Source organism: Zootoca vivipara, chromosome 11 (genome assembly GCF_965207765.1).
Source record: "Zootoca vivipara chromosome 11, rZooViv2.hap1.1, whole genome shotgun sequence".
Classification (NCBI taxonomy): Eukaryota; Metazoa; Chordata; class Lepidosauria; order Squamata; family Lacertidae; genus Zootoca; species Zootoca vivipara.
The window spans coordinates 40,717,037-40,744,236 of record NC_142594.1 but is presented as its reverse complement, the minus strand read 5'-3'; the positions used below and the strand labels follow the sequence as shown (position 1 = coordinate 40,744,236).

At 41.6% G+C, this 27,200-nt stretch overlaps 1 protein-coding gene across 1 annotated transcript in view; it reads right to left on the bottom strand.

The window, feature by feature from the left end:
* Positions 1-27,200, bottom strand: part of CCDC7 (coiled-coil domain containing 7) — a 172,071-nt gene that overhangs the window by 4,368 nt on the left and 140,503 nt on the right. The window contains exons 66-77 of the mRNA XM_088654182.1: positions 25,542-25,667; positions 22,775-22,876; positions 17,023-17,142; positions 16,167-16,268; positions 15,682-15,780; positions 12,991-13,101; positions 11,332-11,445; positions 8,921-9,028; positions 5,791-5,910; positions 2,981-3,064; positions 2,004-2,123; positions 1,279-1,422 (exon numbers count right to left, since the gene is read on the bottom strand). Coding sequence (XP_088510308.1) covers positions 1,279-1,422; positions 2,004-2,123; positions 2,981-3,064; positions 5,791-5,910; positions 8,921-9,028; positions 11,332-11,445; positions 12,991-13,101; positions 15,682-15,780; positions 16,167-16,268; positions 17,023-17,142; positions 22,775-22,876; positions 25,542-25,667 — 1,350 coding nt within the window. The remainder of the gene's footprint in view (positions 1-1,278; positions 1,423-2,003; positions 2,124-2,980; positions 3,065-5,790; positions 5,911-8,920; positions 9,029-11,331; positions 11,446-12,990; positions 13,102-15,681; positions 15,781-16,166; positions 16,269-17,022; positions 17,143-22,774; positions 22,877-25,541; positions 25,668-27,200) is intronic.

Sequence of the window (27,200 nt, the reverse complement as noted above, 5' to 3'; positions counted from 1 at the left end):
AAGAACTGTAAAACAAAAATGATGATAAGGAAAACCTAAAGAAAACAAGGGGGGTTCAGAAACTAGTAAAAAACTTAGCTGAGTCAGGAAAGCCAGGAGGAATGTACTGTCTGTGTCTAGACAGGAGGAAAAACTGAGAGAGTCCAGCCTACTTCCCACAAGTCTTTGCTCCTGTCTAGTTTCTCGCGACAGGGTGAACACCCGTTCCATTGGATACAACATCCCACAAACTAAAAAGGAAGTAGTGTTGGCAGAATGAAATTGTGTCTCATGTCCCCCACTTGTTATTCACATGAGTTTAATGCCCCAAAGATCTGCACCTCTGGCTCATCTCATTGCAGGTTTCTGGTCTTTCCATGAATGCTAGAAAGTGTGCCATCCTAGAACTTGTTCCTTGGGGAGATGGTGTCTCTCTGGCCCTGGCCCTTGCCTTCCCTATATGGAAAGGAGTGATTTGGACCAACTCTGAAACAGCCCTTCTATTCAGTGTTGCTGAGTCTTGTCTTTATTATGGTAGCAGAACTTGAGAAGGCTGCAGCAGGCCTGAGCATCTTGCCATAGTTTGTCTTTCTGTAACTATGCTGTCACACACAGCCCAATCCATGTGTCTGCCCCAAGCCATGAAAATACAAAGCTTTCACTCAAAGCTGTGGATCAACAGTTGCCCCCTCCCTTCCCTATGTAAATGGCCTCTCATCCATGTTAAGGATGTGTTGGGCTGGTGAGGGATAAGAAGCATAGAAAAATCAAGCTCTTGGGAGCTTGAAAAGACTCTACTGCACACTAGGCAGATTCAGTCTGGAGAACAGGGTACCCCCCCACCCTTTCCCATGAAAAGCTGTTAAAATATACACCTGCTTACTGATCAAGAGGGAGGTACTGCTTACTGATCTAGAGGGAGGTATCATTATGATTATGAATGCACTGGGTGGTCTTTTAAAGTAAAGCATTCTAAGACAATATCCAAATGGTGATGGGAGGAATAAAATAGAGTGAGAAATCAAGACATTTTCATCTCTGTTTAAAAAATAACTTAGAAATGTTAAACGTCACATTGCAAGGAGATGCAAGGGTGGATTCAGGAAGACGACAGTTCAAATAATCAGAAAAAAGGTTACTTTGAAGTGATTTTTTTGGAAAAAATATGTGAATAATTTAAAATATTTGCACAGAAATTTGATCAAAAAATTCATGATAACAGCATGCTCACAGGGTAACTGGAAATGTAACAAGGAGTCTGAATGCCATATTTGTACAAACTATTAACCCATTCCTTACCAAGCGCATTGGCTTGACGTTGTTGTTGTAGCTGTTTTTGTTGTAATTGATAACTTGCAAGGTGTAATGCTTGTTGCAGATTTGTTCTATGGCCTGGAAGTAAATTCTGGTTATACTCTAATATTTCTTGCATTGCAGCCTCCACTGAAACAAAACAAATAGTTTACTTAATTCAAAAAACATTCTAAAAACATTTAATTTTTTCTGCATATCCACTATCCAAAACTCCAGGTGGGTAATCTCTGCTAACTGCTTTTAGGCTTTTAAATTTACCAATTTTGTGAAAAGTATTGAAATATTCAGCTTGTCTGATGATTAAATGCTTCTGGAAAGGGGGAAGGCTGAATTTCAAATTGTTCTAGTTGAGTCTGATAGGTTAAGGTGAGATCCAAACTTGAAAGCTAAAATTTTGGCATCATCAATCCAGGGCCTAGAGCAGCTTTGAAACTATGAAATGTGTGTCTTAAGCAATTCTGACTGAGAGGTCCCACCTCCAGAGTTGTAAAAATGTCTTCTCCTTTTAAATGTTTAAGCTTTGGTAGTGTGAGAAGGATGTTTGTCAAATTTTTCTTGCTAAATAATAAAATGCTTTAATCTACACTTGTCTGGCAGGTTGTGTGTTGACTCTGGTCTTAATACTCCATTGTTCTCTACCTAAATCAGGACCCCATATTTGACTCATTCATCAAGCCCATATCCCAACACATATACTAATCATTACTTACAAGCAAGTCTGTGTGAATTTGCATGAAGGTAAGTAGAACTATCCAATTGTGGCAAAGATACTTTGCTCTCTGGAAATTCTTCCAGAAGCCGTCCTTTTATTCCCAGTTCTATGTCCTTCTCTGCAAAGACAGACACAGAAAAGGGCTTATTAATATAAAGCCTAACAACTGACAATTCACAACCAATAAATGACAAAGAATACAAGATGCCAAGTAATTTGTTCTTGATCTATAAAATAAGGTTTACACTGCACAGTAATAGTTACAGGGAGGTAGCCGTGTTGGTCTGAGTAAAAATAAAAATAAATAAAATCCTTCAGTAGCACCTTAAAGACCAACTAAGTTTTTATTTTGGTATGAGCTTTCGTGTGGATGCACACTTCATCAGATACCACACGAAAGCTCATACCAAAAGAAAAACTTAGTTGGCCTTTAAGGTGCTACTGAAGGAATTTTTTTACTGCACAGTAATGTTTGCATGACTAATGGATATGTTATTTCATATTTTATTGTATACCGGTATTTGTTCTCTGTCAAAATATGTGGTCCTTCGGCAGCACTGTTAATGATTTACCTTGGATATAGTTACTGTAAGTTACCCACAGTGCTGTCAGTACCAAATCCCCACCAGGTGATATCAGGACTATGTGCCTTCTATGTGCTTGAGATTCTGTTGCCTGGAGTAAGCACCATGTGCATGCATAATTTTAGCAGCAGGATTTTCTTATACCTATTGATCTTGTGCATGTTGTGGAAGGGACTGCACATGGTGCTTTATCTAAAAGGTTCAACCACCACCCATCAGATTCAAAAATTCCTCACCCCAATATTATCCTAATGATATAAATGTTTTAAAGGGTAGAGTTAATACATTGTCATAATAAAGGCTATGGTTAAATGTGCATTACCTCCTTAAAGTTGATTTTCAACAGTGTCCCATTTCACATGGGAACATGCTAAGCATGTATAAGACTTACTTAGAAGTTGGTCTTGCTCCTCCTGGACTTTCGTATCGTATCCTGCATATACTGTTTTGCTGCTAGGCTTGATTCTGTTAGCCACTATATGTTCCCATTGCGCAATGGGGGAGAAAAATATTCATACACAAAGTTAACTGTTGATACAAATAAGTTTTCTCCAGGATCTATTATACACCCATACATGAAAAATGATTTTCTAGAACAGTCAGCTGGATCCTTATAGGTAAGCTGTCCTTTGACTTATTTATAGTACCAGTCCAAAGTACCGTAACTGAGTTGTAACCCATAGCTCAGTGTAATTTTCAGGCGTGTAAACAAAAAGCAGTGAAGACTGTTCTGCTCCCTCAGGCAATCATCCAGCTGAAACCTTTCAAAGCAGCAGATGCCAAACAGAGCCTTAACTAATGGAACTGCATTAAAAATAGAAAATTGCTCATGTAATTTGAAAAACCAATATGATAGCAGAGGGAATCTCTCCAATGAACTATATTCACAAAGGATCTACCAGCCTACAAATATTAAACAAACATATCTTCAAATCTTCTTCCTCAGTTCAGTCTCTGTTATCTCTCTACCTGTATAGGCTTTCATTCTTGGGTCCACAGGTGGGGGTTGGAATTACATTATACAATAACCCAAAGGACAAATTATAAGTAAGGCTCTTCTCTAGATTATCCACTGTAACAAGATTATTGGAATATATCAAAGCAATATAGCCAGTTAAAGAGGAGACTGAAAAGAGATATGATAGCCATCCTCAAATATCTAAAGTGCTGTCATATGGCAGATGGAGCAAGCATGTTTTCTCCTGCTCTGGAGCACAAGTCCGGAATCAATGGATTCAAGTTACAAGAAAGGAAATTCTGACTAAACGTAAGGAGCAACAACAATTTTGCTGCTCAATTAACTACAATCTCCACCAGAGGGTTTACTCTCCTAGACATCTGAATGATTTCTACTATCATGATATGGACACTTTGAATAATCTGTTTAGGATGAATTGGTCTACTGCACCATATCAAGTTTGTGGCCAAGACGATAGATAGTCTACACTGTTCATAATGCTGATAGAAGGATAATTTTTCCCTAGAGAAGAGAACATGGGATAGATTGCTCCATGTCTGCAAAATGGTCATTCTGAACTGAACCACTACAGCAGCCATTGTCTCTTCTTATTATCTCTACCAGGTTCCTCCCCCTTTGATAGCTTTCTCGACTAGATCCATCTGGTCTCCTATCTGACATTTAGTGGTGTGACATAGCTGCCAGTGACCTCAATAACTGCGATTCTCCATGGTATCTGTCCACACAGTGGCTTGAAGAGGCCTGAGAAGGAGGAAGGCAAAAATCCCACCTCTTAAGGCACAAGTACCTCTCCTTTGTGTGTGAGAATGGTAAACATCAATATCTTTGGCTACATTCTAGAAATTTCTGAAGCTACTGTAGCTGTGCCCAAGCATGGATTTCATAAGTGTGAGTTCAGAGTGAACAGGCATATTACAAACATACACTCTGTTTTATGAACCTAAATGTCCAGCTTCAATCAAACTAATCACTAACTGAAAGATAAAAACAAAAACAACAAAAATCCTTGACTGCAGCCTTGCAATTTCATATTATATTATACAATACACTTTTAATCACTTTCAGCAAGGTCATGCTAATTTTCTGAATATGTTATATTTTTAATGTGTAAATAAACTTTCCACATTTATTTTCTCCATTCATGTCAAAATAGACATTAAAGGCAACACAATATTTATACATAGCAAATAAAGCAAACTTAAAAACACACCCAGTAATGCATTCTGTCTAATGTATATTTTAAATGGACAATTAGAACCAAATGAAGCAAGAAATTTGATGATGCATTCCCTGTCGCATTATTAATCTTTCAACCTGCCTTCAATGTTTCAATTTGTGAGTATAATATCACCACAAACAACATTCTCCTTATTCTTTTGTTGCAACTGCATCATATCCCACCCTTTTGTGAAATGTAACATTTTGCCAAGCCCCTGCTGTTATAAAGAGGCAACTGTGTGCAAAGCAAAACACGCTGCTGAGGAATTGCCCGAGGCAGCAACTGTTGCTAAGGTGCCAGTGATGGAAGAGGACAGTTAAGAAGGCCAATGGTTGCATGATAGAGAAACTGTTGGCACTTCAAGGATCCAAAATAATCAATAAAACAAAAACAAAAATCCCTTGCCTGCAGTCAATTAGAGGAAACAAGGAAATGAGAAGGGAAAGCAAAAGCAAAACGGAAAGAAGCAGGAGTGTGTGTGTGTGTGTGTGTGTGTGTTTGTTTGTTTAACCTTAGCGGAGGAAAGAAAATAAAGGAGCAAAGTTTGAAAATGGACATACACACAATACTAGACAGTGAAAGTATATAGGAGGGAACAGTAAAAAGGTACAGTGGTACCTCGGTTTACAAACACAATTGGTTCCGGAAGTCTGTACTTCACCTGAAGCATACTTAACCTGAAGCAAACTTTCCCATTGAAAGTAATGGAAAGTGGATTAATCCGTTCCAGACAGGTCCGCGGAGTACTTAAACTGAAAATACTCAAACCGGGGCGTACTTAAACCGAGGTATGACTGTAGAAATAAAGTGTTGTTGAAGATAAAAACACTTAGCTGAGAGAAGATTAGAGTCCCCAGGGTTCTTTGCTCTCCTGCCACCGTCACGTGACAAGGGTCATAACCCAACCCATTCAGGTCCTCAGCAACCATATCAAATAATGCACAGTATAAGGGGCATCCTTGGAAGCACACACGATACTTTAGATAACACGTTTTGTACTTACCAGGTACTTTACTTATGTGTATCTGCAGCCCTGAAAGTTGTGGTCTCAATTCCTGCTGATCTGATGGCTCAGGTAAACTAATTTTCCGTTTGCCAGTTGTTCGTAAAACGCTTTTCGGTACTGAGAGAGATTATTTACATGTTATGGAGAGAATAAAATGAAATAGGTCCAATATACAATTCCTGTCCCCCTAAAAAAACACAACCATGTTGCATAACTTGAAGTCCCTTGCAGCAGTTGAATATTCCATTTGTAGATTAACTCTGCTGTGGAGAATTTAAATACTTGATATCATAGCAATACAGATTCATAATGGTGGGAGCCATTGTGGCCACAGGATACCACACTGAAGTTTACATCTTGGATGTGGGCTGCTGCATGTGACCTCCAGTTGCTTCATTGTAGCACTGAAAAGATTAATTGATCCCCCATCCAATCCCCAGGACCTTGAATCCTTCCCAAAAGAAAAGACAAAGTAAATAAGATGCTGAAAATGAAAGAGTTGAGAGGCAGGAAGAAGTCACTACCGGTAGTGGTGTTCAATCAAGATAGACCCATTAAACCTTGACTAAAAACAGCTAGCCACTTACTAACTCTCTACTATTATATTTCAACATTTTTTATTTTGTTCTTCCTTTTGCTACAATAGAATATACATCTGCTTCATCAATGCAAAGTATAAAATAAACCTGTGGCTGAGGAAGTAGAGAAAGGGAGGCTTTCCTGTAAATTCCTGTTCATTGTGACTCCTGGAGCACATTCCAGAACCTTCAGGATAGTATTTCCCTGTGGACAGCAGGCAGGATCCAAAAATGTGGATCATCTTCCCAATCTGGGAAGGGCTACCAGAATAGAACTACAAAAGCAGCCATAATATATATTTTAAAAAACAACAACCCCGAAGGAGAGGCCATAACTGAAGCACAAAACTGAACAGCTGAAGAAACAGGAGGCAGATGATGAAACAAGCCAGAAAGAAAACTCTCCCAGGAATCCCACCCTACTTCATAGAAATGTATACAGAGGCATAAACCTGAGGAGGAAAACCATAGTCTGCTGGAGTACACAGTAGTGGGTGGAATGCCCTCCAAGATAAAATGGTAACAGGAATTCATGGTAAAAAAAACCTTTCATTTCTCCTTTGGTTCCCAGAGGACATTCCAGAACCTTTTAGATGTGTATATGAGGAGCGCTCATTAAAGATTTCCCCTGACGTCCTTCTCTACGTAGCTACCAGCAAGATTCACACACTTCCCCCTTTGCTTTATGCAGCTGTGGAGACCTTGTCTGTAGAAGTCGGCAGGTTGCGTCAGAAGCCACAACCTGACCTCAGAAATCAGCATTTCATTGTCTGGAAAATGCTTGGCCTTCAAAAATAACTTCATGGTTGGAAAGAGGTGGAAGTCCAATGGTGTGAGGTCAGGAGAATAAGGGGAGTGAGGAAGGATTTCATAGCCACAGGACCGTGCTTCCGTCTGAGCAACATGCGAGTTGTGAACCGGGTCGTTATCCTACAGGAGGTGGACACCTTTGGTCAGCATACAATGCCTCTCGATTTTGATGGCCTTCCGCAATTTCTGCAGCAGTGAAGCATAGTATGTCCCGGTAATTGTGGCACCCTTTACCAGGAAATCCATCATCACTAGTCCACGGTGGTCCCAAAAGACCATGAGCATGACCTTACCCGCTGACAGTTGGACACGTGCCTTCTTTGGAGGTGGTGAGACTGAGTGCTTCCCTTGCTTGGACTGGGATTTAGTCTCTGGGTCATAATGATGGACCCATGTTTCGTCCCGAGTAATTAGTCTGGTGAAGAAGTCAACATGGGTTTCGTGAAACATGGCCAAAAGAGCCTGTGAGCATGTGACTCATTCCTGCTTCTGGAAAGGCGTCAGCAGCCGGGAATCCACAGTGCGGACACCTTTCCCATGTGTAAATTGGTCATGGATTATTTTTTTCTACAGAGCTCACACTGATCTTGACATCTGCAGCTAGTTGGCAAACGGTTATGTGGTGATCCTCCAAAATGATGGCCTCCACTTGCCAGATGGGTGTCTTCATCAATGGCAGACTGTGGTTGCCCAGGAATGGGAGCCATTTCCACTGAAGGCCAACAACACTTGAGCTGATGATGCCAGTGCTTGACTACGCCATATGATGGGGCATCCTCCCCATAAGTCCCTTTCATCTCATCGAATATCTCCCGTGGTGTGCACCCTTTCAAATACAGGAACCTGATGACCACTCTGCATTCAACTGGTTCCATTATCAGACATTACTCCACGTTAGCACCTGTAGCAGAGGAACTGTTAGGAGTTCAGAGCTACAAATTACCACGTTATCTGTGGTGAGATGTATCATTATACATGTGCAATTTCATCCTCCTATGATAACCGGAAGTGGGTAAGGGGAAATCTTTAATGAGCGACCCTCGTAAATGTATGTAAACACTCTACATAATTTTTCTACTCAAGTCAGCATCCACAGATGAGAACACTTGAATTTAACCATGCTTAGGAAACATATGTAAAGATAAGTTTACAGTTCCCCAAGTTCACTGTGGTTCACAGCCATGAGCAGTTGGGCAGTATGCACAAGCAAGAGGCTTGCTGCAACTCATTCTTGTAGTTAAGTATTTCTATTTATTTGTTTATAAAATATATACTGCTATATCATAAAAAGAAAAAAATACCAAAGTTGTTTATAGCAATAATACATAAAGCATAATAAAAATCATATAACAAAGTTAACAGCAGACAATTAACCATTGTGGAAAGCTATAACTGGTAGAGCAGAAATTTTTCAGCAGGCATTTTAGAGCTGACATAGATGGTTTCCTGTTGTAATTGAACCAACTCCCTGGTGACTGTGGGACATTGTTTAACCATGTTTTATAGTTTTTTCTATTGGTTGACAAAAGCAGTGCTATTTTTTCTATTAAAAGAAGTGCTTTCCTTGTTCTCTTATAAAGGCAATGGCGCACACCTGGGAGGGGTCAGAACTGGGAGGGGCCAGAAGGGTTCTGGTGAGTTCCAGCTGGAAAAAAGCCATGGACAAAAGACTGTGTAATTCACAATTTTTTGAGCAAAAGATGTGTCTGCTATATAATTTGCCTTTACTCTGCACTCACGCTCAAATCTAGGTTTTTCTAATTTATCTACTTGAAGAGCAGATTGAAGATCTCTTATATTTGCCTCCAATTTTGCAGCCAAAGCCCTTCTTTTTAACGTTTTCTCATCTATAAGATAAAACAAAATATATATATTTAATCACAGGAATTATATAGGATCACAGGGGCTAATCTATATTTCAGAGTCTCTGAAAGCCACAGCCAGAAGTACTAAAGTAAATTGCAATTGCACAAAACAAAAAAAGTGTACAAAAAGTTTTGAAAATTTTCTGAATGTGGAACCAGTACATGTCAAACACATTCTGCATGCAATTCCAACAGATAAAGAATGTTAGATTTCTTACATAGCTGACTCTCAACTTATGCACATTAAACTTGTGTGAATTCAGCTTTGTGCTTGACTGGGGAAAAGGGGGTGGGTGGGTATTGCAGGGAAAACATCAGCAATCCCACCCTTCATTGGACTCACCTTGGGAGTGTTCAGAGGTGCAGAGAGTGTTCAGAAATGCAGTTAGAGAGTGTACAGACTAAGTAATGCAGTCATCAGGCACCAGTAAATGCTGCACTGTGCTTTTTACAAGCCGTTTTCTGGTGTTTAAAGGGCTGTTTTGATTATATATTATTTTGGCTTTACATGCTATCCCTAGAACATAACCTGCACAAAAGATGAGAGTTGACTGGACCATAAAACCTATTCACTAGCTCTATCTTTATATATAAAAATGTAAACGGGCCATGTGGGTGTGTCTCCACTTTTCTCCAAAACCGCCTGACCGATTACGTTCAAATTTTGACACAACGTTCCAAGCAAATATGAGAGTGACCCCATGTTTGCGTAGACAGATGTCACACCTGGGTCACGTAAAAGCACAAAAACCACGTGTTCCAGAACTCACAGACGAAAGTGCATGCTGGGTGCACAGGAGAGGTTGCAAAACAGTGCCCTCTAGTGACGACTACACTGGTACTGCACCTAGGAAAGATTCCCTCTCCACAGCATCTTGGCTTGGCTTTCCAGACTGGGCCGAGTGGAGGTGGGGGCTCGCCTGGGTGGGGGATGGGGGGATGGGGGGGAGGAGGGGGGATAGGTCATCGGTCAGGACAGGGTGGGGACAACCACAGGGATGAGCTGGGGGTGGGGGGAAGAGGAGATGGGATAGCTCATGGTCGGGACAGGGTGGGGGAATCACAGGGATGACCCTGTGTAAACAGAACACACGTAAAACATTTCAACAAAATGAAGGGGGACTCTGAAGGTGAGGGGAGTCTGAAGAGGGACTCTGAGGGTCTATTTAACAGACTGAGCCACAGCAACGCATGGTCGGGCTAGCTAGTTATTCATAAAAGTAGAAAACTGCAAAGAATCTCTGGGTTGCTAGCTTCCAGTACAGACGTACCTCAGCTCCCAAATGCCTTGGGAGTCAAACGTTCCAGCTCCCGAACGATCGAAAACCGGAAGCGAGTGTTCCGGTTTTCTAACGTTCTTTTGGGAGCCAAACATCTGACGGGGCCTCCGCGGCTTCCAATTGGCTGTAGGAGCTTCCTGCAGCCAATCAGAAGCTGCTCTTTGGTTTCCAAATGTTTCGGAAGTCAAACGGACTTACAGAACGGATTCCGTTTGACTTCCACGGTACAACTGTATTTTCTTCAAAAGCCAAATTAGACATGATGACAACGTAATCTGGTTTGGAATATAAATTTGTTCAGCTCAAAATGCTCAGATGTAATAAGAACCAAGCATTAGTTCCTTGATAAAGCAGCAATTTGTCTCACCATGATTTTTGGTTGCACAATGATGCAGTAGGTCATGCCAAATGCCACAAACCAACAAAAGAAGACAGCTAGGGTGTTGCTGCATCCGTGTCCTCACCACCACCCCCAAGTATCTGTCACCTGAAATGGATGTCTTATTCTGCCTAATAATACATCTGGTTCTGAGACTGACTACCAATGAATTCCATGGGCTAAAGTAAATGCAGTATGTAACTTGAGAGGAGGGCTATTGGTGCTAATGCTTCCTGCAAAAGGGACTTCACCCTTGCTGATCGTAATGAAAGTTTGCTGCTTGTTACATATTAATAATCAGGAGCTCAGGAGCTATAGGTGAATATATTTATTCATTCTTTCCTCCATCCTTTAAAACTATCTAAGCTCTAAGCCAGTGATCTTTACCACATTTTGTGGAACATGCTGGTATTAACAACCCTTTTCTGGAGTTTTTGTTCTGCAAAGTATACACAATGTACTATAATATTACAATATATTACAAGTCTTATTCCTGTGACTGCTCCTCATTCAGAAAAAAACCCAGTTATATCCTTGGGTCAAACAATTCTGTATAAGTTATTGGATTTTGTTAAACAAGACCATCAGATATGTTAATCCTACTTTATTATTATCTTCCCACTCACCCTCATGTTGTGTACTTAAAGAAGCAACATCTGAAGGCAGGAATTCTATTGGAACTTCTTCAAAATATCTGTCCACAATTTTTTTTTCTTCTGCTAGCTTATCCAATTCTTCATCTAAAAAAAATAATTTGAATTTATTCCTGGATAGCCTGTTAGAACATGTTGCTGATAACACCAGGGTTGCAGGTTCGATCCCCAGATGAGACAGCTGCATATTCCTGCATTGCAGGGGGTTGGACTAGATGATCCTCAGGTACATTCCAACTCTAACCATTCTATGATTCTGTGATTTTAAGTTTAGAAAACTTCTGAGCAGTCTACTTTTCAGTTTTTATTGAAAAATTTATTACTTTATGGACTTACCTAGTCTCAGATAACCTTAAGAGGCAAGGTGGGTAATAAATAAATAATAACAACTTATTAATTGTACCTAGCTCAAATTTCACTCAGGTGTACAGAAAAGATATACAGGTGTACAATAAAGTACCAACACACACAAACTTGAGTAACCCAATAAATCATACCCAAGTCCCATGCATCCTTTAAGTGGGATTGGGATGATTGAAACTCCAGTCATGGGTTCCTGACTATGGATTTTGTTTGGGGTTTTTTGTTTTTACAGACTAACTCAACTTCCTTTACCTTTTGTGTGTCTTGAAGAACACCAAATATAACTGTCAGGAAGAAGGGTGCCTAAGTGAAGGGTTTCTAAGGCTCTCCTAGCTATAATACCACCCCCTCTGCTTTTATCATTCATATACATGCCTAAGCACAGAACTATGTGCCTGCATCTTCCTTAACTAGCACAAAACAAATTCCCCCGCCCCACCCTGCTCCAGCTACCTGGGCATTGGACTTTCCCCTAAAACCACACACAAATACTTTAAAGCAAAAATAAATATTTGAAATAAGAACACAAAAAGGATCCTAAAACCCAATAGGATGTAAGTTAACAAATAAAACAAACCAGCAATTTAAGAGCATATGGAGTACAGAAGATAACACACACATTAAAAAAGAACTTTCTTACCTAGCCTCACCAAATACCTGCTCACCAGCCTGAACCCCCCCCCCCCAAGCAAAAGCTAGTTTGCACACCTTCGTTGTAACAGCAGGTTAAAATAAAACTAGAAGAACAGCAGAAATACAGTAAGGTATATGTTTTCAGAGCAGTGAAACAGAACGTGCCACCCCTGCCTTTGGCCTTGTCTCAAAGTCAAAGTGCCTAGGAAATGGCACTGACATGGTGGTAGTGAACATTTTTTAAAAAAATTAAGAGGGGGCAGAGGGAAAGGAGGAGAATGGAGGCAGCAGAGGAAAGAGGAAGAAAGCAGCACTGCTCCCACAATGAGGCGGCTTGGATGTGGTCATGTGATAGTAGAGTGGCCTATTGGTCCTGAGAGCCCTCTGAAGGCTGACATCACAGCTGGGATCTCGTAGCGATAAGGTTTTTAATAAATAACAACAACAGCAGCAGCAACAACAACAACAAGAACAACAACTTTTTTATTATTTAGAATGAAATTTGGTCAATATCATGGAAGGACTGCAAAAGCTATTTGAGGCCCAAATGCAACCCATGGACCATGAGTTAGCCTGCCCTAGTCTATCTGTTCAGAAAACTCAAAGAAACACAAAACGTTTGACTACAATACTTACCAGACACGCTACCTTGCCGAATAATGCCTTGCAGATCTTTGATACTTGATTGCAAATATGAGAACAAACCTTTTCCAGCTAATTCTTTGGGTGTTTTGACTTTTCTGGTGGCTTCAAAAATAAAAGCAAACCTTTACTGAAAAATAAAAGTTAACTTCACATGAGGCATGAGCCCTGGGCTCCTTTGGGGAGGAAGAGTGGGATATAAAATAAACAAATATTAATCATAAATAAATAAAACTTTGTGCCAGTGCCATCCCATCCAAAAGCATAAGGCACTGCCATAGAGGCACTCCATGTGATGAGAAAGTAGTACATGTTTACCAGTGACAGAGCTTCTCCACTCTCAATTATCCAAAGGTTCCCTCCTCTCTTAAACAATTCTGACTTTTCTCACATGCTGTGCCATATGTCTGGAATTGCCTCCCAGAACCAATCTTTTGACCTAAAATCTATCCTCAACTGCCACTGTTTCCATGAGGTTGCCCTAGTTCACATACCATGCTGTAACTAAGACTAATTACATGTAACTACTATAATCACACATTCTTCCCATGTTTCTCCCATCTCCACTCCCTCCCCCTTTCTTCATTTGTCTCCCATGTTGAATTTTAGATTGTGATGCCATTGTGGTAGGCATGTGACCTTTTGTACTCTGTAAAACACCTTCAGCATTGATGGTGTTTTGTATACAATAACAACTTATCACCATCATCTGTTGACATTTCCCTGTGATAGATGTAATATGTGGACTGGGCATTTGAAAAAAGATAAAAGAATGAAGAGGTTTTGAATGTCAGGAAGGATATAGCTTTTGGGGGAAGGCACAGTACTTTTGTGTAAGGTAAGTATTTTTTATTTAGCAGCTCTGAAGTGACCTCCCCAATACTCAAACCTGGGCAGTGTGCATGGAGGTCCTAGGCTGCCCAGATGACAAAACCTTCCTCTCAGCCTCACTGATGTGGTCTAAAGGAAAGCAGAGCAATATGTTTGGCACCAGCTGGGCACCAGGAGCTGCCAGAAGAAGGCATACAAGGTACCGTCCACTAACTTAGGGACTACACTCCTGATTTGTGTAAGATTTTACTGCTTAGCTGTTTCTTCTCCCAAAGATATCCTGCAAGGCAGTAGAGGTTTAGGATTAGAGTTTTCCTTCTCCTAGATAGGCTACTTTCCCAAGTTGATGAGCCCCACCTGCTCCTCACTTCCCTCTACAGCAGGCATCCCCAAACTTTGGCCCTCCAGATGTTTTGGACTACAATTCTCATCATCCCTGACCACTGGTCCTGTTAGCTAGGGATCATGGGAGTTGCAGGCAAAAACATCTGGAGGGCCGCAGTTTGGGGATGCCTGCTCTACAGCTTGTGCAAGAACTGCTTTCTTGACTGTTGTATCCATGATTGGTCTCATCTACTCAATCCACCAGAGCCTGCCTTCACATGCATGGGAAGTCCCTAACTCAACTACTCGCATCTGGTTTAGCCAGCCAGTCAAAGCCCTTCCCAGAGTGTGGCTGCCATTGCATGCTGACAGCTTCTATGAGCCACAGGTGAGAGCTGAGGTGGTCAAACTACCCCAGAAGGAGCATGATGACTCCCCCACCAAAGGTACTAGCCCTCCACCAACACCCCATACACCCTGGTTTACAGTATAAAACCACAAAAATGCAAACCAAACAATACCCCCCCACACGTTTAAAAGCCACAGGTAGTTTAATTTGCCCAAAGGCCTGGGAGAATAGGAGTGCTTTCACCTGGCACCTATTAACTAACAGAAGTTATTATGAATGTGTGCATTCCATCAGATAAGTCAGCACACGGAGGTGTAAGAGAGAATGCTGGAGAGAGTTGCTTCAAAGGAATTCCAAGATACAGTTACTACCGTATGAGGAGCTATGGGTTGGGGCTTCCCTATGGCAGGGAAGAGGTAGTAGGCAGCTGGAAGTATGGTAAAGAAGGAAAGAAAAACTATCAGGTAATAGTGATTAGTAAATCATGCTAGTTCACCTTCTATCACAATATATTTACATGTTATATCTGCAAGTTGGTAGCAGGAAATTAAAAAAGGCAGTGCCCCAAAGTTGCAGACACGTGTAGTTGTGTTGAACATTCTCAGGGCTTCTTTCAGTTATAACTCATTGGAACTCAGTTCCAGCACCTCTCAGATGGGTGCCATTGTCATTATAATAGAACAAGGGATGTGTTCATGGTGAGTTCCAGAACCTCTTTTTCTAGAAAAATAGCACTGAGCATTTTTAGTACAGTTACAGTAAACTAGGTAGGAAAGGGGATGGAAAAGAAGGATTACAACAGGAATGAGAAAACCTGTGGCCCTCCAAATGTGGTAGGATTATATCTCCCATCAGCCCTAATCAGCATAGCCAATTGTCATGGATGATGGTGAAGCAAGCTTACAAGAAGCAGAATATGATTGGCTTACAAGAAGCAGAATATGATTGACCGGGGGTGGATCTACACACAGGAAAAAACACTATAAATAAGTAAAAAAATTAAATCGTTATAACAAAAGAAAAATACCCTTTGGCGTCATCTGGTGTTGCATGCTTATAATGTATTTAAAATGCTGTTTCTTGACTAATGTAGCCAAGTCCCAGGTGAACAAAAATACTCAACAGGAATTAATTTTAAGACATTAAAATTGCCAATAACCAATAATCATATTTGTACTTACGTTCAGGTATATACCCTTCTGGATACTCTTTTAGAAACTGTTTTTCCCATTTACTAATCAATTTCTTTTTTTGTTCTTTTAGTTTGTACATTTTTTTTCCTACCAAAAGAAAATAGATGTTAATGAACTAAATGAAGAAAAAAATGTCTTTAAAGTTGTTTTGTTATATACAGGGCCGTCTTAAGCAGATCTGGCGCCCTGGTGCGACAGATCCCTCCGGCGCCCCCCCCCCGCCCTGTTTCCCAGAGTGGCGGGCGGGCGCAGCTGCGTGGCACCCCCCTGGTGCCCTGGCGCCCTGCGCCACCCAACCTGGCCGTAGAGCCAGCCCTGGTTATAAATAATAGTGGTTTTTGCATTTATCTACTAAGGAAATTATATTGTGTTCTTTATAGACCAGTTGTTGTTTTTTAAAAAGGCAAACCTCAGCCTAAATCCAGTTTGGAATACATGCTACTGTATATACAAGGTGATAATTCTTTACTCACTTATATTATCCAGTTGAAAGCTTGAAAAAACTCCTAAATTTTGCATCTCATCCAGTTTTGATTCTAGATTGGAAAGTTCTATGAGATCACTTATATTTCTCTCTAGGAAATGTAAAAATGGTTATATTCAACAACAGAAAGCAATATTTATTAATATTTATTATTTTCTTTAAAACTGGAATCATCTAACATTGAGATTCTGTAGTAAAGGGAATTCTGAAATAGCAGGTGGAATAAAGCAGCAGGTCCTATTTGGCATTTTTCAGAGCTACAGTGGTACCTCGGGTTACAAACACCTTGGGTTACAGACTCTGCTAACCCGGAAGTAGTACTTTGGGTTAAGAACTTTACCTCAGGATGCGAACAGAAAACGTGCGGAGGCAGCGTGGCAGCAGCGGGAGGCCACATTGGCTAAAGTGGTACCTCAGGTTAAGAACGGTTTCAGGTTAAGAACGGACCTCCAGAATGAATTAAGTTCATAACCAGAGGTACCACTGTATAGAAAAGAACAGCAGAAAATGCAACCTGTAATCCTTTCCATTGGTCTTCCATGAGAGCAGGATTGTGTTCTCATTGTGAGGATAGAGATATTTATTTATTCATTTATTTATATATTTCATAAAGAATTACACCCTGCTTGCTTGTTAAAAAAAAAACCTCAAAGTGTTTTACAAAAGATATAAAACAGTAAAATCAAGAGACAATAGCATTTACTAGCATTTACTGTCAATAAACATTATCCTCAGAAAAGGTATTGTAAAACAAAATGCTTTAGGTTGGAAGCAAACTGCAATCAGAAGTTATTGTGACAGTGTCTCTGAAGCACCATTTCCATGGAATTTTGTTTTGGACTTACCATCAGGTCTTGTCCTTGCTTTTTGGTCTAAACTAAGTGCTTCTTCCATATTTTGAAGAATTGCCTCAAAACTAGAAACCAAACGGTTTCTTTTCTCACGTATCACCTGTATTTTCTTCTCTGGATAAAAGATACGTTACTAATTACATTTTTAGAACTGTTCTCTATCAAAACTAAAAAAAAACTGTGCTGTTACAGAGGGCACATTGCATTGAAGGAGACTAAATTTAAATACCATGTGCCCAGATAGCTGCAAAACAGCCACAATGTACTAATTCATTTTAGTATCTAATAGAAGAGGTGGACAGAAATCATTAGTACCCAAGTGACAGATTGGCAAAGATTTTATGCATCAAAAGCAATTGGATGCAGTAAATATATATGAGCTGCTTGAAGACACAGGCTAGAGTGCTGTCTAAACCTCTAAAGGTTGTGCAGTGTTGTCCTGTACATGCTATATGTGAGACTTTATGAAGAGTATGTAGAAAAATCAATAAAAATGTAACAAAATACAATTTAAAATATCATAATCTTGATTTGTTCCATTTATGACAGTGGGCGATGAAGTATTCAGATTGGGCTGTTCCTCTTGCACGAGACTATGGCAGGAGCAAAGAACTGTGGGAGGTAGATGTTCCACAATTTTTATGTGTTATCTGCCAAGGTTAAAACAAAACACTCCTTGCTCCAAGGTTAAAACAAAACACTCCTTCTCCTTGCTACAGGTCTTTCGCTATTCTGTGTTCAGTTGCTTTACTTCTATTTTTTTACTTAGTTCCCTAGTTTCGGTGGTTGGGTTATCATTTTCTTTAGTGATTTTTGCGGCGTGGGCTGCCTGATGCAGCGACCACACACTTTGTCAACTAACAGCCGCTCCACGCGTTTGCCTCAGCATCCTTTGGACCAGGCATCCCCAAACTTCCAGATGTTTTGGACTACAATTCCCATCTTCCCCGACCACTGGTCCTGTTAGCTAGAGATCATGGGAGTTGTAGGGCAAAACATCTGGAGGGCCGCAGTTTGGGGATGCCTGCTTTGGACCTTTACTCAGCGCACCGGCTTCACTTCAACAAATGTGGTTTTGCTGGGTGGGTGGGGTGGGGGTGGGGAGTCAACAGAAAACACAGCGTTAAATCATCTCCCTCCTGTCCACGGAAGTGGCGCAAAGGAGAGGTGTCAGTGAGTCCTGTCCACTTCAGCGGCACAAAGGGCTATTGCGGCACATCTTGCCTACAGTAATATTGAAATCAACAGTTCCCTTCAGCTGCTGCTTATTTCCCTCCCACAGTCCGCTTTCATGGCATAGGGAAAATCTTCATGGCTTCCTCAGTTTCTGCAAGGCTTGAGTAGTTCTACACATAAGAAAGTGAAACAAAAGACAAAGCATATAAACCCAGCAGGGTCATCTATTGCTTCTCACAATCTTTCAAGTCATTCCTCCCGTTCTAAGAGCCATCGTTTTCAAGGGTTATCAGTAAGATCTACCCATGTAAACAAACCTCCTTCAGAGCAATCCATGGCTCAGCCGACAAGCTCTGCTCAGTTATCTAATGAGATACTACTGCCATCTGCTTGCAGTACTAATAATGACATAGCCAATTAGCCATGTCCTCTGATTCTGAGCCTGAATTTCAGGGTTTTGCAGATGACCAATTAGGGTCTAATGAACAACCTGCATGAAGATCTGGTGGTAACCTATGGCTCAAGGTTTATCAGGTTTCAAAAGTGAACTTTCTTGCTTCTTTAATTGATCAGCTGAAGGAGGCGCTTATTGCCTCCTTATCATCAGATCTTATGCAGAGGTTACTTCCCAATGCTGCCTTTCCTTTAAGTACCGTGCTAAATCAAAGGCTTCCTGTAAGCGTATAACAAATTCTGCAGGAAATTCCTCCCCTAACCCATTTCAAGTTACGTCTGATGATTTGCAGGATGCTGATTTTGCTATGCCATCATCTCATGCATCACTGGATGAGGAAGATGATGATGCATGGAGTGATGGTTCAGTGCAGGAAGAGCCACAACATTTCAGGTTGTTTCAAGATTCTCAGGCAGCAACTTTGCTACGTAAGATTATTAAAACTTTAGGTTTGTCTTCAAAGCCAACAATGGAGGCTGAGGCAGTTTCTGGAAATAATGTGGCTTTTCTAACTGATACCCAGCATCAACCAGCTTCATGCGGGTTCCATCTCTTTTAAAATTGATAGTAAAGGCTGAGCTAGATGCTCCTATGCATTTGAAAGGTACTAATAGTCTGGTTTGTGGCTTATATTAAGATGCCTTTGGTACATCCTCCTCTGTTGCATCTTTCCTCGTGTCATTTAGTCCCAAAGGATAGGGATACTCAATTACGTGATATTACAGATAGGAGAATGGAGTTTGCCCTTCGCAAAGTGCATGAGGCAGCTTCTTCCTGCAAACGTGCCTGTGTGGTCTGGCTGTAAGATTTGCTCCATAATCTTCCAAAGGATGTGGTGCATCAGTGTCAAATCCTTTCAAAATTCCTAAAAACACAAGCCTTCATGGTCGATGCAACGATGGATGCTATGCAGTTTGCATCAAAATCCATGTCTGCTCAAGTAACAGCACACCACACCTTGTGGCTTAAGAGCTGGCAGGCTCCCTCTGCCTCTAAGGCTAACTTCATCTGTGGTACCTTTTGTAGGAGGCCAACTATTTGGAGAGGCAGCCCTAAAAGATGTTTTGGTGGAATCAAAGGATAAGTGCAAGGTTTTGTTAACTCAGAGAGATGACAGAAGTTATGCTAGGTGTTTTGTTCCATACCCCAGTCAGTCTCACTCCTTTCACTATTCAATGTTTCAAAATAGGCAGCGAGACTTCAGAGTCAAGTCTCAACCCTTTAAGCAGCATTACCAAGGTACGGTAGTAAAGGTAAAGGACCCCTGACAGTTAAGTCCAGTCGCGAACGACTCTGGAGTTGTGGTGCTCATCTCACTTTACTGGCCGAGGGAGCCAGCGCTTGTCTGCAGACAGTTTTTCCAGGTCATGTGGCCAGCATGATTAAGCCACTTCTGGCGAAACCAGAGCAGTGTATGGAAACGCCATTTACCTTCCCGCCGGAGTGGTACCTATTTATCTACTTGCACTTTAATGTGCTTTCGAACTGCTAGGTTGCTAGGAGCAGGGACTGAGCAATGGGAGCTTACTCCGTCGCAGGGATTCAAACTGCTGACCTTCCGATCAGCAAGCCCTAGGCTCAGTGGTTTAGACCACAGCGCCACCCGTGTCCCTACCAAGGTAGTATTATCCTATATTACCCTCTCAATGCTTTTCTGTTGCTCCAGCCACCAAGGTAAGGAGCATACTCAATGACTCTGGGCCACAACAGGTAGGGGGACACCTAAAATGGTTTCTCCCTGCAGCATACCATTTTAGATTACTGAGTGTTACATACTGTTACAGACTTTATAGAAACACCTCCCTCTCATTATGTTCCTTCTCCCTTACCAAAAAAAACAAAGTACAGGCGGTTTGGACTTGTGTAGCCAACTTACTAGCTATTGGAGCAATTGTTCCAGTCCCACCAAACAGAGCTTTCATGGGCTTTATTCCATATTCTTTGTGGTGCCAAAAAAGAGTTTAAACAAATGGAGACTGGTGTTGTCTCCAAAGTTTCTGAACCAATGTGTAGCGTACAAAAAGTTCAGAATGGAGTCACTCAGCTCCATAAGGGAGGCTCTTCATGCAGGCAATTATGTAGGGTCAATCGATCTCCAAGACACATACCTTCATATCCCCATGAGGTTGGCACATCAAAAGTACCTAAGATTCACCCTTAGGGGATCATCATTTCCAATTTCAATGTCTCCCTTTTGGATTAGCCTCTTCCGCAAGAATTTTTACAAAGGTTACGGTGACTCTGGTGGTGCATTTGCACATGCAGCGGATACATCTTTACCCGTACTTGGACGATATCTTGGCAACAGCATCCTCCTAAAGGGTGCTTCGTACTGATTCCACTTTCATACCTAAAGTACTTTCAAGATTTCATATTTAACAGGAGTTTGTGCTTCCTACATTTTGTCCTAAGCCACGGCATCCAAAGGAAAAAGCTTAGCATTATTTGGATGCGTGGCAGGCTTTGAAACTGTCTATTCATCATACAAAAGACATTAGAACTACAAATGTCTTGTTTGTTTCTTTTCATCCTTCATCTATGGGAAAGAAAGTTTCATCTGCCACACTGTCCAGATGGCTATGTGCTTGTATGTTGTTGGCTTATGAGTCTCTCAAGTTACCTTCTCCATCATACTCTACCAGATCAGCATCTACGATGGCAATTCTTCATCAGGTTTTGTAGTAATCAAAACTGCAGTTGGGTTACGCCCAGTTGGGAATCGCTGTGGTATGTCCCATTCAGAATACTTCATCATCCACCATAATAAATAGGATGATTGGCCTTACCTGAATGGTAGATTTATTAGGTGGACGATGGAGTATTCAGAACCCTCCCTATTTGGATCTGCAGTTGTGCCACTTTCATGCACCGGGTTTATAACTGTATATGACTTTATGTTTTCTTTTGCAATATGTTGCCAGGAGGTGGATAATATATATGCTTGTTTTATTATGTGGTAGTTAATTTTCTTTATATGTTGTTTTCTCATATTGCTGCACCTTACTTTCTTTTATCTTGTTCTTGTTCACATGCTATCCGGGGGAAGATATGTTTAATTGGTTTTTAGATTCTTGTGACAATGCTCCTGCTTGGTGAGTCTGAAAAACTGAAGAGAAACGGTCTACTTTCCACAATTCTTTGCTCCTGCCTGAGTCTTGTGCAAGAGGAACAGCCCAATCCGAATACTCCATCATCCACCTAATAAATCTACCATTCAGGTAAGATCAATCATCCTTTTTCTGTTACTGGTCATATTTTTCTTTCTTTACAGCATTTGTTTGGACATACAAAATGAAAATTAATAAAGATTATTAATAAAAAATAACATTATCTTAGGTAGTGGTACTTAATAGCATCAATACCACAGAACCAGATTGCCTACTCAACAGACTATCTTAAAAGTACACACCTCAGTTTATCTGAGAAGTGCATTTTATGAAAACTGGTTTAAAGGAAAATGCATTAAACAGCAGTATTTCTAAAGACTCTACAGGATAGATATGAATTGTAGCTAATGTCATGTGTATATGGCTTCAAACACAAAGAGTTCTATGGAGCAAGAGTCACAACTTCTGTCTCACATTTGCTCTGGTTATAACTCTCAAAAGCAGATTAGATTGCATCTAAGTGAGTTAACCAGCAAAAATAGAAGTAATTATCCCAGCAAACTACATGCATCACCCTCTGATGATCTTCTCTTAAGGACAATGTCATCTCGCTGCTTGAAAAAGCTAAGCTTAGATATAATTCCACCTGTGGCATTTTTTCAGCACAATCTCTACTCTCTCAGAATTTGAAAATGAACTCAAGAGCACGCTCAGTCATATTTGCGATGAGTTATTATACTTGCACTCTAGTAGTCCTCCTACCTATTCTGTAGCCCCATATTTTTGTATGGCTCTGTCCTACTTCTTAGCTATAAATTCTGATGAATAGATAGGGTAGGAACATGGGCATAGCCAGGATTTTTCTTGTGGGGGCAGGCTTTTGTTGGGAGGGGCAGAACCTCAGATTTGTATCAATTTGTATTGTTTGGGAGACAGGTGCCCCCTGCCCCCCCAAGCTATGCCCATGGGCAGGAATGCCCAACACACTAAAATTAAACACGTTACTTACCACTCACTTCATCTTTTGCAAGGTCTTTCAGCTCTTGCAGATTTAATTCCATATTTTCCAAAAGCAATGTTCTTTTCTCATATATTTTGTCTAATTCAATTTCTACAACGATAAATATTAACAGGTTGTCATTTGTATACACACACACACTCTGTGCATTTGGGAAGATTCCAAAGCTAAACTAGATTTTTGGTAGGTGCAATTCCCTCTATGCAGATACAGCAGGGGTACGGCTAAAATTCTTGACCAATATAGTGGCCCTATAAAATAGTCATATGATAAACTTCAAGCACACTAAATATCTGCAGTGGGGAAGGAGGGAAGGAGTTGTGTGTTTGCATAAACAACTGCATAACTACAACTGCAGGCAATCACCCTGTTCTTATTCATGGCTTCTGTACATTCACACATATGGATAGAGTAGCAAACTTACTGGAATCAGTGCTGGTGTTACGACTACAGAGCTGAGCACAGTTTTGTTGGAAGTGTCCACTGGTAATGGTGGGTAGGTGTCAAGGGCTGTAACTATGTCAGAAGTCTGGCAACAGGATTCCATGGAGCAGGAATGCAGTGAAAGAAGCAGCAGCCCTCGCAGAGCCGTCTTTCCCTTTGGGCTTACTGGCGCAGGGCGGATGGCACAGCTGTGCCAATCAGCAGCCCCAGTGTTGCACCTTCCCTCCCGGCAAAGCGGCTCCCCCGTACCCCTCCCTCCCCGGCTGACTCTTTGGCAAGCCAGCGGCTTGTGAGCAACAGCATCGGCAAAGCTGCTCCTCTCCCTCCCTCCCCAGCTCGCTGTAAAGTGGCTCCTCCGTTTTCCTCCCTACTGGCAAAGCGGGTTCCCCCCCCCAGAAACAGCACTGGCCAAGCTTCTCCTCTTCCTCCCTCCCTCCCCAGCTCGCTGTCAAACCGCAAAGAGGCTCCCCCTTCCCCCACCACTAGGGCAGGGACCTCCTTGTTTTGCTTTTCAAAAGGGAAAATACAGTAACCCATCAGTTGGTTTCCCCACTTGTCTTTCTCTTTCTTTGGTGTTGTGTGTGTGTCTCGGTCTCCCTTTCCTCTGCCAGCTGCAGTAAGCCACCAAGAGGCAGCAAACTTGAGCACTTCTGCCTCCCAGCCCCTCACCAGGCTCAGCTAAAAGAAGAGGAAGAAGTTTCAGCCGCCAAACAAAATCACAAGTGGATCTGTGTTGGGAGGCACACTTTGCCTCCCTTCTCCAGGTCATTTTCACCCAACGCATTGTCAAATTCACCTCTGCAAAAGAGCGTTCTTCTGCTTTAAATGTCCCATTCAAACCTCAGTTTGCAGAAATGAAAACTCCCCTTCTGCTTCTTTCTCTCCTCATCAGCTCCCCCACCTCTCTCTCTCCCCTCCCCCGCAGCTTGGATCGTCATGATGCAAACCCAAGATATGCATTTGTATTATTTAATATTCTTTGTTACTGGGAACACATTTCTTTGAAGGGGGGGAATCAAGTTTTGTAAGGACAAGTAACAGAAGGCACCCCACCTATCAAATCTTTGCTGAAGAGAAAATGTGTATGAAGAGTTAAAAGGGTTAAAATGAGAAAGAGCTGGATTTGATTTTATCACTGGCAGTTTATTAATCTTTAAATCCTACCTAAGATAAAATGGACCCCCCTATAGATATAGATCCCAAGCCAAGCTCTCCTGGGCAGCCCCATTGCCACTGCGGAGTGCTCCTTCAGCTCACCGGGTCTTGCCTGGTGAATGGGGATTGCAGTTTGGCAAGGCACATACCAAACTTTCTGTAGGATGGCCGCCCCTAGAGCCCTTTCCAGTGACTGCCACAGAGAAGCCCGTTTATTTATTTATTGGAGTACTTTAATCATAGGATCACAGAACTGGACAGTTGGAAGGGACCCCTGAGGGTCCTCTAGACCAACCCCCTCCAGTGCAGGAATCACAGCACAAGCATCTCTCACAAAACAAGTTTGCTCCATCTTCTCTGTGAACAGCCCTTGAGATACAACAGAATAACAGAACCATTCACAGAGTTGGAAGGGAACCACCAGGGTCATCTAGTCCAACCCCCTGTAATGCAAGAATCTTTTGCCCAACACGGGCTTGAAACCACAACCCTGAGATTAAGAGTCTCATCCTTTACTGGCTGAGGTTTCTTTATGTTTCCTGTTTTATTTTCCCAAGCAGAGATAATGTGTAAGCGTGGTGTCAGCTCCCTAAAAAAAGGTCAACGACTCCGGGAAAGGGGGAGGCCGCCGGAGGAATCTTTGCACCATGGCGATGGATATGCTTAAGATGGCACTGAGCCCTCGTGGAATGCAACTGGCCCTGTCCATATCAGGGAGCTTTGCCTGTATGGAGCTGAGATGACCATTTTTGAGCACACCATTCTACCACACACTAAAGGTAAAGGAAAAGGGACCCCTGACCATTAGGTACAGTCGTGACTGACTCTGGGGTTGCGGTGCTCATCTCGCATTATTGGCCGAGGGAGCCGGCATACAGCTTCCAGGTCATGTAGCCAGCATGACAAAGCCGCTTCTGGCGAACCAGAACAGCACATGAAAACGCCGTTTACCTTCCCGCTTGGAGCGGTACCTATTTATCTACTTGCACTTTAACGTGCTTTCGAACTGCTAGGTTGGCAGGAGCTGGGACCGAGCAGTGGGAGCTCACCTTGTTGCAGGGATTTGAACTGCCGACCTTCTGATCAGCAAGCCCTAGGCTCAGTGGTTTAACCCACAGCAGTATTGCATGTCTGATGACTTTTTAAATTTCATACTCACCACTGGGTTTTGCTATTTCCACATTGCCTGCAATTAGATTTTCTATCTCTTCCATGCTTTGCATAATTGCATCTAAACCTACAGTCAAAAGTCTTCTTTGGTGAATTAGCTCTTGTACCTTTAGCTCTACAAAAAGGAATATAACATAACTCAAAATGTATTTATTTTACACTAACATAAAAGATGAGCTGTACCAAATTGTAGTTTTTGCCTTTTGAATATAAGTATTTTTACTCTTTAACCACCACACAGTATTTTTTTGAAAAGGATATAGATTATAGATTGAACAATTTAGGCATTAGGCATAAGAGATGAGAAAAGTATAGTGGTAACTGTGCAGTAAAAGGAACTGTAAGCCACACAGATAGAGGATTCTTGGACTGTTGCCAGAAAGAATTACTTAGATCCAAGGTCCTACATACCAGCTGATGGATAGTAGAATGGAAACCTACTTTCCGTTGCCAATGTACAATTGGGAGCACACTAGTATCTGCTTCTCTGTGTGGAGTAAGTGAACATGGGAGGTGGTTGTTGCACAATACTTGTGTTGCAACCTTTATTCAGTTCAATTTGAAAGATACCAAAACATCAATCACTTGTTCTCATGGCTTAACTCAAGGATGGGGAAACTTTTTGATTCCACATGCCATATCATTATGGAGCAACTAAAGCAAACAGGATTGCTCTCCCTTTGCATCAGCTGATGTGAAGAGAGCTCAGTCATGCTTAGTGCTGGGTTTGTACTTTGCTTACTACTTCAAAGGTTCCCAATAACCAGCTGGTTGTCAGGCACCACAAAATACCCATTTCACATACGAAAAATGTGAAGCATGATGCTCAGAATCTACTGGGTATGATGTAGAACAGGATTTCCCAAACTTGGGTCTCCAGCTATTTTTGGACTACAACTCCCATGTTCAGGGATGATGGGAACTTAAATCTAAAAACAGCTGGAGACCCAAGTTTGGGAAACCCTAATTTAGAAGAAAAAGGGTTCCCCCACTTTCTGGCCATGCCTATGCTGTTATGGGAGCACTTCAGATGCTGCAGAGCTCTGTAGCCAATCATAGCACCAGAAGGACGTAAATCTTGCATGTATCAAGCACAACTCACATGACTTGTGAACACAGAGCATAGGACTTTGTGAGGACTTTCAGCATGAGAATGGGGCTCCAGGGCGTGATCACTACAGTGGAAGGGCACTGTGCACTCTCAGGAGCACTGGCCACAAATATTGGGCACTTTGCAAAAAAAAATTCCACACTTTGAGCAGAGTTCACCTCACTAGCATACATGAGGGAAGGCAACTATCACTAATACAAATCTCTCAAGCCTCAATCCCAAGCAAGCACCTGGCAGCAGCTCTCTGGACAACATATCTTTGTAAACCAAGAAAACCTTTAATTAAAAAAAAACAAAGAGCACCTTTCAAACACTCTCATGGTACACCCACAGGCTGTCACAGAGCTGATCCACAAGATCAGTCTGCTGAGCCACCCAGAACCCAGAATAAATAATATTGGGGGGCAAGGGGGTAGAATATTGTTTGTTGCTATGGTATACCTTTTTTATTGTAAACTGTCCTGTGATCATCAGATGAAGAGCTGTATATAAATTTAATAAATAATAGATAATAGCCCCTCACATGGAGAGCTGGCA